General features: G+C 34.9%; 1 protein-coding gene across 12 annotated transcripts in view; it reads right to left on the bottom strand.

Moving 5' to 3' along the window:
- TACC2 (transforming acidic coiled-coil containing protein 2) overlaps nucleotides 1–14,070 on the bottom strand; it is a 228,748-nt gene that overhangs the window by 14,954 nt on the left and 199,724 nt on the right. For all 12 annotated transcript variants that reach the window (XM_051981584.1, XM_051981577.1, XM_051981574.1 and 9 more), the window contains 3 exons: nucleotides 7,402–7,545; nucleotides 6,840–6,916; nucleotides 3,274–3,317 (listed from right to left, as the gene is read on the bottom strand). In XM_051981584.1, coding sequence (XP_051837544.1) covers nucleotides 3,274–3,317; nucleotides 6,840–6,916; nucleotides 7,402–7,545 — 265 coding nt within the window. The remainder of the gene's footprint in view (nucleotides 1–3,273; nucleotides 3,318–6,839; nucleotides 6,917–7,401; nucleotides 7,546–14,070) is intronic.

The raw sequence follows: 14,070 nt of genomic DNA, 5'->3' as shown, positions 1-14,070 counted from the left end.
AAAAAAACAGCAAAACAACCTGTAATGCAGAAAGCACAAAAGTTTTTCTTTTTAATCTTGCATTGTTAATATATAGGCTTAAGAAGTGTTAACACTTAAAACAAATTCTGGTGGAAGTCGAAAATGGCAGAAATTGAAATGAGGATGCAAGAGAACTCTGTCATTACATGCAGTTATCTGGGAACACAAAGGATTTGGTAAAGACAGACAGAAGCATTGGTTACAGCCACAAAGGTCCTGTCTGCCTAAGGAAGCTGGTTTTATTTTGAACAAGTTTTATTATAGTCCTGAACCCTGACTTTGTGGCTCCAAGCTTCCCTTCGGCATCAATTGTTAGTCATGCAAAATGCTTATAGATAGAAATGTCAAAGATGGATGAAAACAGAAACAGAAGCATGCAAGATCTATTTGTAGGATGAATGGATGAAAACAGAAACAGAGCCATGGAATCGACATAAAATGAAATTTTTTTTTCTATACAGAACTTCATGCAGTGCTTAGAGATCCCTAGAAAACAGCCTTGTTATCAAGTCTGTTTCAATTTTCAGTTAAATGAGTATCACACCATTGTTCCAAAAAGAGCTCTAAATGCAACAGTGACCTTTAATCAATTATCTACATGATCGATGTTTCTATGTTTCTGATTTTTTAAATAAAAGTTGTAAAAAGTGAAAAAGCAGATGGATGTGCATGAATAAAAATTCAGGAATGGAGGGTGGAACACACAATGGAATTTTCTTTTCAAAGGGACCAATACTTCCAAAAGACAAACAGAAATCTTAAGAAAATCAGACTGAGTGCAGGAAAGTAATTAGAACACCAGACATTGGGAGAAAGATTTGAAAATATCTACAAATGGTCATAGATTTATCTAAGTAATACTGTCTCCATGTTGCCTGGTAATATAGATCTTCGGGTGATACATTTATAAACTCTGGTATCAGTGCAGGATGAAAGGAGACTTAAAATATTATGAAAGAAAAAATTCTGATTCTTTAGAAAAGCTTAATTAGAATTCATCATTTTTGCCTAGATCTGTCCATATTCCATGAGACTGAATGGAGAGGGAAAGAGAGAAATACTCATTGGCTGGATAAAATATCTCAGGAGATTATGCTATAAAGAAGACAGCAGTATGAGAAATACCTTTTGTATCAACTAGGGCAGGCCACAAATCAGAATGTTTGTCTCATTTTCTTTTTTATTTGTTTTATTTTTTTTCTGTGTGTGTGTGTGTGTGTGTAGGGGAGGGGTAAAGAAGCAAGCAAGGAAGCTTATTAAAAAAAAAAAAAAAACAGCTGTAGAAACAAAAGGTGCCTTTGGGCAGAATTTCATTAACAAGCAGAAACTCCCCCTTTATTTCAATATTTGCTTATAATCCACACTAAAAGCAATACTAAGAAGCTATCACTCATCTGTGAAGAGATAAATGATAATGGGTTTTACTGATGTGCTCACATCAAAAGGTTTTATCAGAAGACCTTTGGGCCTTAGTAAGTTGCCAAACACTAGATAATAGAGGACACTAACCTTCTATGTTATCACTTTCAATAACATTTAACTCAAGAAAGGATGAAGCTCCATTTGCCATCATAAATTGTTAGAATAATAAATAATAAATTAGCACAAATATAGAACATTTAGCTATTTTCCCCTCTCGAAGTCACTGAAGGGAATGGACCCTCTGTTTTAAATCAGCTCATCAGAATGGCAAATGGTAAAACTAATGCCTTCTTCTCAGATGCCAAAGCTATTATTATATTAATCTTAGGCCGGGTGAGATTTTTGCAATTATTATTTTAAAAGTTTTCCTAAGTGGATCTCTTTGATAAAGAGAGCCTTAATTGATCAAAGATGGACAGAAGCAGCTACACCCAGAGAAAGAACACTGGGAAATGAATATAAATTGCTTGCATTTTTGTTTTTCTTCCCAGGTTATTTATACCTTCTGAATTCAATTCTCCCTGTGCAACAAGAGAACTGTTCGGTTCTGCACACATATATTGTATCCAGGATATACTGTAACCTATTCAACATGTAAAAGACTGCTTGCCATCTGGGGGAAGGGGTGGAGGGAGGGAGGGGAAAAATCGGAACAGAAATGAATGCAAGGGATAATGCTGTAAAAAATTACCCTGGCATGCGTTCTATCAATAAAAAGATATTAAAAAAAAAAAGGTTTTCCTATCGTCCACCAAAGGCAACTTTTCATCATGTCATCACACAGTAAAACCTTCATTACTTGGAATGCAGCAACATAATCTTCTATTAATCAGTTCCACATCTTCACACTCCCCTTTCTCAGGAGGAAGAAGACCAATAACAAGAAAATATCTAATAGCATTGATTTAGACTAAAAGGTATCTTTTTGTGGTTAATGCGAAACCTGTTATATGCACAATACTGTACAGTAATAATTAACATTAAATGGTGATCAGATGTCCTGAAAAAATGTTTAATCACCCAAAATTTGCCTTGTTTATGATACTATATTTACTAAAGAAGGGGACTTAAATCATAGTAAAAAAATTTCTCAATAAGAGGAAATTAAATGAAATACCTTTCCTGTTTTGTTTTCAGTTAATTTGCATTACAGTTCGTCCAGATATTACTGTATTCACACAAAGTTTTTACTTGGTGAGGAAATGATGCTAAGGCTTCTCGAGAACACCACTTGACAGGAGCTAAGCTTTATGGTGAAGGATTGAGACTAAACTTTGAAGGTATGAATTGGGTCTTTTCCTAAGACTTAGAACTAGAATAAAATAGATCTGGCCAGTATGTCTCTTAAAGATTTATTTTCCTTTAAAGATAGCCTGGAATGAATGCAATCTACTGTAACCTAAATTTGTTCTTTCATATGAACAAAGAGGGCACGTAGATCATAGAATACTGGCCCAACTCTATTCCTGATCAGGTAGTTTAGCTGGATTAAACAGCAGTCATAAAGATTATATCATTATTTCAGGAAAACAATTAATTTTTCATTCACATGCTATAGGTTGTATAAAAAGGCACTTTAATGATGTTTGCCTATCAAAGTGGATTTTCCAAATCAGTTATTTCTTTGAGGTAAGCATATTTTCTATAGTAGAGATCATTTGGTGGGACAGAAACTAGAATGTGAGAGGCTTATGATACCTTATTGTATCCTTAGTTCTTTTACTGGAATTTGGAGCTTGATGATTGACATAATCTTCAGACATATTTCCCCACAAAGCTTTTTAAAAATCAGGATATGAGGATGATACCCATCAGAAAGTTATTACCTACCTATCATCTGAGCGATGGTCTTTTCATACTCTGCCACTATTTTCCTGTAAGAGAAATTAAATTAGTAAACATGTTTTCCAGGGGTCTTCCTGATCCTTATGACAAATGATTTTATTTCATGAGGCCAAGAAGTCTTAGGCAGTTATGACACTGATAATGAATATTTATGGCTAAGACTTGGGCTAATATCTCTAACAAGGAAGCAACTTATAGAAATATCATTCAATAAAATAGTGTTTACATTTTTCTGATTGCAATAATTTTCATAAAATTATAAATTTTCATAAAAACAATTCTAAACATTCATCCCATCCACTTATTCCAGAAAATTTTAGGAGCTCCATGTTATCTTCAAAGGAGTTCAAACATCTTAATTTGGCATTTAACTTCCAGTATGATCCAGCCCCTTCCTACCACTTCAAACTTATCTCCCATTTCTTTGCTTAATGACAGCCTATGTCTACGACAATCAAGTTAAACTACTTGCATTTCCTGAGTAGTTACTCCCTGTGTTTCCCACACACATATTTCATTCACTGATGTTGACCATGTAACAATTTCACAATTATTGCTAGATTACTTCCTAATAATAAACTTAAACTAAAATTTCTTATTCCAGTAAGAAAGAGAACCATCATCATTATAAGTCACAATAACCATTGCATTATGGTTATGACATACATTCAATTATATCCTATAATTCTCATTGCAGTCCTAGAATAGATAGTACAAACTGTATTATTTCCATTTAACTAAACAAACAATAACAACAAAAATAAACAAATAAAAACTCTAAGGGCTCAAAGCATTAATGAGATTTTCCAGGTCTTCTGACTCCAAAACAAAACTTCTTTCTTCTATGCCATTCAGTTTTTCTATTAGCCACATTTCCCATTTTATGTAAAACCCATCACAGGAAAATCATTCTGTTATTATATTTTGGCTTACCAATCTAATTTAAACCACATAGATACATGTTGTATTTTCTAAGAAGAGCAAAAGACATATCTTTTCAAGCTAATTCCTTTGCTCCTAGCATTCATTGTAACAGTCACCCTTCAAGGTCTTTTCTAACCACATATCTTGAGTTTTTCTTCTTGAAAACAGGTCAGGCAGCTGATTCATTCCTGTCTAAACTTTGCTACATCAACGAGATGAAACCAGCTTCTTGTATGCTATGAAGAATGAATTAATTACTGAACTCAATCCATTCTACAAAATAAACCAGACACATTCTGGGATTTTCCCAGGATTTTTTTTTGGCTTGGATTTATTCAGAATCATAAAACTTTCTTTTTAAAAAACCAGCACAATTTAAAAAAAAAAAACCAGGACTTTTTAGGAAAAGAGAATCATAGGCAAAAAGTTGAGGAAAAGGAAAGAACAAATATCAATATTCCTAAGAAACACTGAGACAAAAGCTAGATCAAATAAATCTAAAAGGCAGCTCTAGCTTTTAAAAATATTTTTCATTTAGGAGTTGAAAAGGTGGGGGGGGGGCAGTACCCTACACATAAATAATAGGATGATGATTTTCATCAACTTGACCAGGAATCATCCTGCCCACCACTAATAAATATCTCAGATGCAGGTCTGAGACATATGGTTGACAAGCAGAAATGAGCCACTGGCACTTATCACAGTACCCTGGATAGCTGCTTTTTCAAATTTCTGTGACTATTCTGTGACCCACCATGAGGGATGGGACAAGTTACACTACCAAAGATCAGGCCATATATTAAGAACAGACATTTGCAATTTCAGATGTGGCCAGAAAGAAGCAATCAGAAGACATATGTCATCAATAGGAGGGAAAAAGAGATACTTTTGCGAGAGTGGAGCCAAGATGGCAGAGAGCAGACACAGCTTTCTGTGACCTCCTCCTAGCTTTTCTCAAATTAACAGTAGATTAAGCCTTTGAACTGGTTTTGGAGTGACAGACCCCACAGATATTTGGAGTATGACAAATTTCCAGAAGAAGACGCTTTGGAAGAACTTCAGAACAGGTCTGCTTCAATCAGGTAAGGGGAGAGAGCCCAGACCTCAGCTCAGGGAGTCTGGGACAAAGAGCTGGGGTGGGAGCCAGGGCGTTGTGGGGTCCACGCCCTGGAAAATTTGCTGTGAGGCTCTTAGGCTACACTCTGTCCTGGTTGCAAACAGATGGTTTGGCAGATTTGCTGTAAAACATCCAAAAGTCAATACAAAAGAGAAATTGTGAGCCTCTGAGGTCAGGAAGAACTTAGGATCAGCCATGCTTACCCAGACCCAAAGTCAGTCAGCAGAACTGCCCCAGGGCAAAGTAAAACAGCTATCACTCCTTTGCTTTAAGAGTAGACCTTTACCCTTCAAAAAATGAGCAAAAAAGCAAAAAGAACTCTGACCATAGACAACTTCTATGGTGAAAGAGAACAGACCTCAACCCTGAGGATCCTAAAGGCAAGTCAGCTCCAGATGCAGCCCCAAAGTTTGATATGATTGGTCCCCATTTCATAAGGCTCTCTTGGAAGAATTCAAAAATGATCTTACAAGAGTTAGAAGAAAAATGGGAAAAGAAAATGAGATCTTTGCAAGAGATTATAGAAAAGGAAAACCAGAAATTATCTGAAGAATGGAAAAAGCATCTAACTCCTTACAAAATAGATATGAAAAAGAAAGAAATTCATTGAAAAAAATTGAAAAACAATGCAACAAACAAAACATTTCATATAAAAGAGATATTTTTGCTACCTAATGCATATAAGAGAAAGAAAACAATCTATATTAAAGTCTAGCTGCCTTGTTTGTTCAATAAAATAGTAACAAATAATGTGTTGATTTAGGGGTTGAGGTTTAAAGTGAACTTAACAGTTTTACTTTGAAAAGCCTTAATGTGAAGAAATTCCATATATACCACAGAAGCCATATAGAATACCGAATAGAGGAAGAACCCAAGAATCAGAATGATCTGGATTCAAATCCCATCTTAGACAGACCCTCTCATTGCTTCTGGTGAGTCTCCATGACTATAAATTGCAAAACAGTTGTGATCTGTATTAATGGAGGGAATTTTCTCACTGAGGGTTCCCTACACTGAGAAACCACATGTCTGAACAAAACAAACATGCTATTTCTAATCCCAAAAGAAAAAGACAATGAATTTTGCACACAAGACTTTCTAAAAATAATTCATGTAATATTCTCAGTAGAAATAAAAGAAAAAAAACCAGCTATGACACATATACTGTATAAGGATTACTCACTTTTTGGAGTGGTTCAAGCTTTGTGATTTCATCAGTGTGGAAAACTTCCAGTGTGGAAACGCCTTCCACTGATACAGAAGAACAACTCGCCTGTAACTTACAGTCTTTAAGAGAGCTGTCTGGTGCACTGAGAAGTTAAGTGCTTGCCCATTGTCACACAGCTAGCATGTGTCACAGGCAGGATTTGAATTCAGGTCTTCCTGATTCTGAGGCCAGCCCTCTATCCACTACTCCAAACTGCCTCAAATGGTTACTCATACCACAAGAATTTTCAGGGCAACAAGAAGACATATCTTTCAATTCTGGCTCTCGGACTTAATCACTGACCTCATTTCCATCACTTCTCGTCTACTTTCTTCATACTTGTCTTTCCATTCTGAGACCTCTCTTTCCTTGGTGATAATCTAGTATTGGAGAAGAAAATATTAAATATGTTAGTTTAGACCCAAATAATGTTTATAGAACAAGATACATGGGGAAACAAAAAAGCAATCCAATTAAACCTCTCTTGAGAGGAATAGTTTATTCTAACCAAGCTGCACTTGTGACTAGGGAACACTGGGTGAGACAAATAATATCTATATATCTATCTACACATAGATAGATATATAGTTTATATATGACATATCTAATTTATATTGGGCAATGTCTGATCACAGAGAAGGGAGACTGGGAATATTTCTGGTCACAAATCCAGTTAAATCCCATGGATCTATTTCACAGTGATTGTGTCAAAACCATCAAAACCTAGCTTCCTCATCCATCCCTCCGCCCATGGTATCCAAAGTAAAAATAAAATTGTCAGAGGCAGCCTTTGTTTATAAGTTGTGGGAACCGGATTGTTAATGGGACTCCTGAAGGGCTTCTCCAAATCCCACACTGGAAATACCTCTTCTCTAGCGATTCTCAGTGAAGCATCTAAATCCGACTGCTGATAAAGAAGGGCTGGAGGTTTCTCCGACTCAGAGGTCCCAAGGCGAGAATACAAGGCAGTTTTAGAGATGGGGACATCTGCTGGGAGTGCAGCCTCTCTCTGTGGAATTGTTGTTAATTAAAAAAAGTAAACATTAATCATAAGACAAAAGATCACATCAGTCCAGTTCATGAATGAGTCAATTGTGTGTGTGTGTGTGTGTGTGTGTGTGTGTGTGCGCGTACATTGGGAAGGATGGGAAGGGAGAGCAATGGGTTTTTTATGTTTGCTTTTTTTTTTTTTTTTGGGTAAATGATGAACACAAATAACTATGAGAAAATGTGAAGAGTCATGATAATGGATGGGAAAACTGTGAGACACAACCCATGAAAAATCTATCATTGTGCACCTGTGCAGGAAACAATGAAGTTAGATAGGGGTACAGTTTGCCATTAAATAGACTATATGAGAAGTCTGTTTATCATATCCATTTATCAGGAATAAAAAAACATTTAAGCAGAACAAGCATGAACAGAGTCATTATTTAACAGGATCCTGCTTCTTCAGCACACATATGATAGAAAAAGAGAAGAGGGAAGCAGATGTTGGATTTCATTCTAGGTTTTCCTACTTTATAATGGATGTGCATTTGATCACCTTTGTTAGACTGCCTACATTTCACTACTATGCATGCCCTTGTGAGATTCAGCTTCTAGATCAGGCAGTATCAATGAAAGGTTCCCAGCGGAGTAACTTTCCATCAGATAAACTTCCGAAAACATTCTATAGTCAATCAGTTTGATCTTGAAAAGACATTAATATTCCCTGTTCATTAAAAGGTTGGCTGATTATGACTGGCTGAAGCAATGCTTTCATCATAGATAGATTTACATGATTAAGAACTGGAAAGCAAAACTTATTATGGTAACTAATTTTTTAAATACATCTAAACAGGTTGTTTGTTGTTGATGGGTGTTTTTGTTTTGTTTTGTTTTGGTTGGTTGATTGGTTTTTTCTTCTACTGACCAGCTAGATCAAATTGACTGGGGATATTTTCGATATGAAGTCCTTACAGAACCAAGATGGTGATAGAATATTAATGACAATTCTGTCCTGTGATCTCCTCTCCCAGTCTTGGGTAACTTTCTTCTAAATACTCCTATGACAATGTTTAGGACTGTGAGAGATTGTGAAAGCATGGGTATTGTGTGTAGAGACATGACTGGAACCAGACACTAGTAGAATGAATTATGGAAGTGAGAGGTTTATATACTTCATTGCAAAGTAAAGGATGAACCAACTATGATTTCAGTCCCATTCATTAACCTTTAGCTGCTGTTGTTCATTTTAAAGAAGAAAATATCCACTGTGGCTGCCAGAACTGGAGGAAACAAAAAGAACCAGCCCAATTCTACTCCAAGTATTACTGGCAGGTGTAATCTCACAGGTTCAATGAACCTCACTGGATAAAGAAATACATGAGAATAAAAGGATCTGTTCTGCTCCCTTTGTAGCTGTCATATGTAATTTTTTAAATTCTGTGATAACACTATATTATAATATTGGTAATCAAGAAAAAAATGTATCATTTAAAGGTCAACAGTCATAATTTGAGAACCACTGTTCTCAAATAGTTCTGTGAGCAGAAAGGTAATAGCTAGAAACACTAAAGAATAATTTCTTATTTTGTCTTTCGAAAAAAATTCAACAAGTGGCATTAGTATTGGCTGAATTATTTTGATGAAAATATAGACTGCCAAGCATAGTCTCATTACATTAAGGATAATTACTTCACATAGTAAAAATAACAAAACTGAAACAAAAGTTTAATGGATAGGACTGGAGGTGTTGAAGCAATTTGTTATGTCTAGTTAGTAATACTCATGCAAAGGTAATAAAATTGCTTGAATTTGGATTAGAGATGAACTTCTACTGGTTTGGTTTTTCTCTTATAACTTGACCAAGAATACTCAGCAATGAAAAGACTGCCAATTTTATATGGAAATGTGTCTAAAACAACTGCTTTTTTACTCAGATGGTGGTATCCCTAGACCTCAATTTTTAGAATTATAGAGATGAATTTGACATTCTAAGTAACATCCCTATTAATACTTAGAGATGCACAAGCGTGCAAAATATTAAGATGTACTAAGAACTCACTCATATCACTAAACTATCAGAGGAAAAGTCCAAATGCTCAAAGTCATACATGTAGAGGTAAATTCCACTTTTCTTAAAATGTCTTTCAATTTATTGAGTACAACAAAACTTAATTATCAAAAATAGAAGATAATAACACAGAATTTAAAGCTAAACACATGAATAAATTAGATAAGATCATAAACAAAAAACTTCTGTATGAGTCTTATTAGGCTCATCGATCTAGATAGAGCTAATGGGATCTTAGAGGTCATTCAGTCCAATCCTCTCATTTTACAGATAACAAAAGTGAGGCACAAGGAGATACAGCAAGTTGCCCCACATCACACCAGGTAATAATAAACATCAATGGTAGGTTTTGAACCCAGGTCCTCTGACTCCAAAGCCAGTGCTCTTTCCACTATATAATGTCACCTCCCCTTTTACTAACAAAAAGTCATTTGTCCACATGTGCTAAATGGTCATATTAAACAAGAAAGAGATTAAGGTGGTAGAATTTCAGAATATCTGTGTTGGAAGGGACCTTAGAGTGCTAATCCCCTTCTCTTATGGATGTGGAAACTGAGGCCCAGTGAAATACAAGAAAACTGCCTAATGGTCAGACTGCTGCAATTATCAAATGAGTCAATCTTGAATGAAAATCAAACTCCCTGACGCATAATCTCAGATTAATTGAATTTAAGATATTTTACTAGTATTAGTCTGAAACCAATGATAGTTAGACAATGATGAGCTTTCTAAACAAATGAAAGCTAACCCTGGCAGGCACAGTGATTCACTGTCACCTTTCACAGCAGCCACCTGGTGTTTTCTGTAAAAGGAGAAATGATCTCACAACCAATTTGAATGAGTGAATGTGCATCTGTTTGTTAATGAAATGCAGCCGGTGAGCTCTGGGTTTCCTGACCCCAAGGATTTCCCTTTCACTGAAGTTAACAGCTTTGCCTCTCATTTATAGTGTTTTAAGATCAGATTTAGATTAGGCTTTTGCTCATTCAAACAATCCTGAAATTGCTCTTTCAGAGGAACAAGAAAAGTTAACAGACCCACAAACCATGAACAAGCTTGCCTTCGAAGAACAGTTTATGAATCACACACACTGTGATTGCCAACCTGGCCACAACTGGCACTGCTAATTTTCTACACACCTATTCAACTGCTTGAATGAAAAGATCTCTTGATGGTTTATTATTTGATTAGATAAATGTTCTCTGTACCTGGGAGCTTTATCAATGGCTGAATTATTTTCATTAAAAAAATAATAAATCATGGAAACTCCATTATTATAAAGCACAGAACTGATAGATTACTGATTGAGACAGACCAATGAAGTCTTTTGAATAACCTTATCAGACAGATTAAAAAGGCCTTTCTATGAAAGCAAATAATTTCATTATCTTCAACATGCTCTTTTTTGCTTGGGGCAGGGAAGAGGGGAGGAAGGGGAAGCCAGAAACTCACTTCAATAGTGTAGGGAAATCCTAGGCTGAAACTCCCTTTAATTTATGAAAAAAAAAAACCAAAAAACAAAAAACAAAAAAAAGCCAACTTATCTATCCTAGAAAGTTGCCTGCCACTTAAGAAATTTAGTGACTTGCTCAGTATCTCACAACTGGTATTAGTCAGAGTATTATGGAAGGAATTTAGAGATGATCCAGTCAAGCACCCTCATTTTACAGTCCAGGACCTCCTGAAATCCTTCTTCATTTCTGCTTTCATTTAAAAAAAAAAATTCAGGAAAATGAGAAAAGAAAACATTCACTTTGGAAAGTCTTATGTACACTAAAATATATATAAAATTATTTTCATGGACTTGACCAAAGATCCAGCCAAATTTGTTTTTTGGTATCATGTAGGTAGTAAATTTAAATAGTAGCCTGATTTTTTCATTTTAAACAAGTTCTTACACAAATATAGCATGAGTAACTGTTGAAGTATTCACACAATATTGGCTGCTTTGAAGATGTAGCTTCCAGGTAAAGCATAAAAATATTTCTTTGGAATATCGTCAATATTTTCAGTTTTTAGTTAGGAAGTCTTCCAGGACAGACAAAACCAAATATATACATATTTGGAAAGAAATTATAAACTGCTTGCCCAACTTAGTCGAATATCCATGATGCGTGGGAATTATAAAACTTAGTAGATCTGGCAAGAAATGATGGCATTTGATCAAAGTTGTCTGGAGCTGCCAGGTGTGGAAATCACTATATTATACCCACTTGTTCTAGTATTGACTATGTGAAATAGCTATTGCCCTATCTGACCAGGAAGGCCAGTCATTAGCTCCATATCAATAGAAAGGCATTAATAGCCTTCCTCCCTGCTGTAAATTCTCTTCTGTCTCTTATTTATCTCTTTTTGACCATCTTCATTGAATCCTAATTTCTATGAATGATACTCTCCAGTCCTTGATGACTCAAAATGGTGAGAGTCCTGTGTCAAAATCAGGGTCTTCCTATCCCTCAATGTTTTCTTTCTAACTTAGCACAGTTCCTATTATACGAAGTGCTTAATAAATGCTTGTTGACCTGACTTGACTTCTGTTTACTTAACATCATGGTTCCAGATGCCTTTTTTTGGCTTTCCCAAATCCAGCTTACCACCCCCACCTATTTGTCCAATATCCATGTTGCTTGTATAGATTATGTTTTCATTAATTTGTTCTAAAATTAGACAATAAGAGAAACAAAAGTAGTTATCCTCCCTCCCACCTCTATCTCACGCCAATTTATTTTAAAATTTGATTCGTAATCATACTTTAGAGGCATTTTTTTGAATTTCACAGTGTTGATTCAAGGGCTAGCATCTAGCTCTTGTCACAATGTGCAGTTTGCACATTTCTGTCATCAAGAGAAGAATCTTAGAGGAATAAGCAATTCTCATGGAAAACAAAATATTTCTCCTAATAATATGCTTCTTATCTTGTTTCTTCCAAAAACATATTCATAGAATTATCTGGTGATATGCACAATTAGATCTTTTAAAATTAGTTTCCTGTTCCAGAAAGGCTATCTGTTTTTAACCAGAATTGGTTAAATACTTATTTGAAATTTATGTCTTCATTGTTAGTATCTCATGCAAACGTGTGCAGAAAATACATTAAGGTTCTGTTTATATAGAAAGCAAAAGAGCAAGCTGAAAAGCTCAGTGTCAAATGTGATCACATGAGGATAAATTAATAAAGTCTACCTTGTTTTTTTTTTAAACTGAATTCAAAGATGTTTAGAGAGATAAAGATAAAATTCCAATCAGGCAGTCTGACTGCTATTGATGTTTCCTGATGGGGGCTTCCTTTTTAATGAAAGTCAGATAAATCTACTTGTTTCCTGAAAGATTATGTTCCTATAGCTTAATTGGTGTCAGTCTAATACAAATTGAGTCTACTTTACAAAACTGTGTGTAATTCACACCATATTATATTTCATTATCACTTACATATACACAAAATTTTAATTCCAAGAGATCCCAATTAGTATTAAGTCTGAACTGGCAGAATCTATGTTATGTCAACCTACAGCAAAAATACATTTGTAAGAAAAAGAACAAATAGTATAAGCGGCTGCTGTTTTCTTTTTCTATGTATCAGCACTTTCCAATAGAATTCTGTACCTATATGCTACATAGAGGAGATCATAGAACAACTTGCCTATGAGCTAGAGACTCAATGGAATCTTGAATTTATATAAATTGAGTTACTCTCATATTACTGCAGCTTAGGGAATGACTTGTTTTAAAAATCATGGATTGTTGCAAAAAGTTAAAGATGGATACTTCTTCCACTTTGTATCATTATAGCACTGGACAAATAGCTCACTGAGTTAAAGCCCATTAAGTGATTCCAAATTTATTCTTTAACCTTATTTTTTTTATATTAATTTAAAAGAAGTTTGAATTCTCAGCAATTTTCACCTAACAACAGCAGATCAAATCATGACTTGAACATGATCCATAGTTCCAAAGAGGTAAGAGATATCTATTCCTATCAGTATTCATTATAAGTAGAAATTAACACTATTTAGGGAAAAAGTCATACAAATTCACTTAGGTGAAACAACTCCTTTCAGAGCAAATTCATTTTATGATAACAGAGAAATAAATCTATCTGAAGCAATTTCCCCTGCTTTCTTCAATTTTAGAGTCTCCTATTTCAAAAGAATTTAAGTCAATAAAGAAGTTGGGGGTCAAACCAGCAATTCTTTGTTTTGGTAATAAAAGGAACAAGATATATACTGAAAAGGAACAAGATATATATAAAAGGAACAATAGCCAGTAATTGTGACAATTTTCCCCCCTGGGTCTGATATTGTCCAATCTAAATGCTAGAAGCCATAAACATTCTCATTAAATTGTAAAGTTCTCCAAAACATTCTTCTTGAGAACAAGACATCCCACTTGCTCATGGGCATTGTTTGAACAATGAAATTATAATCAAACAACACCTAGATACTTACAACTGGCATATCAGGAGCAGGTGGATAAAAT

Source organism: Antechinus flavipes, chromosome 2, assembly GCF_016432865.1.
Source record: "Antechinus flavipes isolate AdamAnt ecotype Samford, QLD, Australia chromosome 2, AdamAnt_v2, whole genome shotgun sequence".
Taxonomy (NCBI): domain Eukaryota; kingdom Metazoa; phylum Chordata; class Mammalia; order Dasyuromorphia; family Dasyuridae; genus Antechinus; species Antechinus flavipes.
The sequence above is the reverse complement of the archived record's forward strand: the minus strand, read 5'-3'. Positions and strand labels throughout refer to the sequence as shown.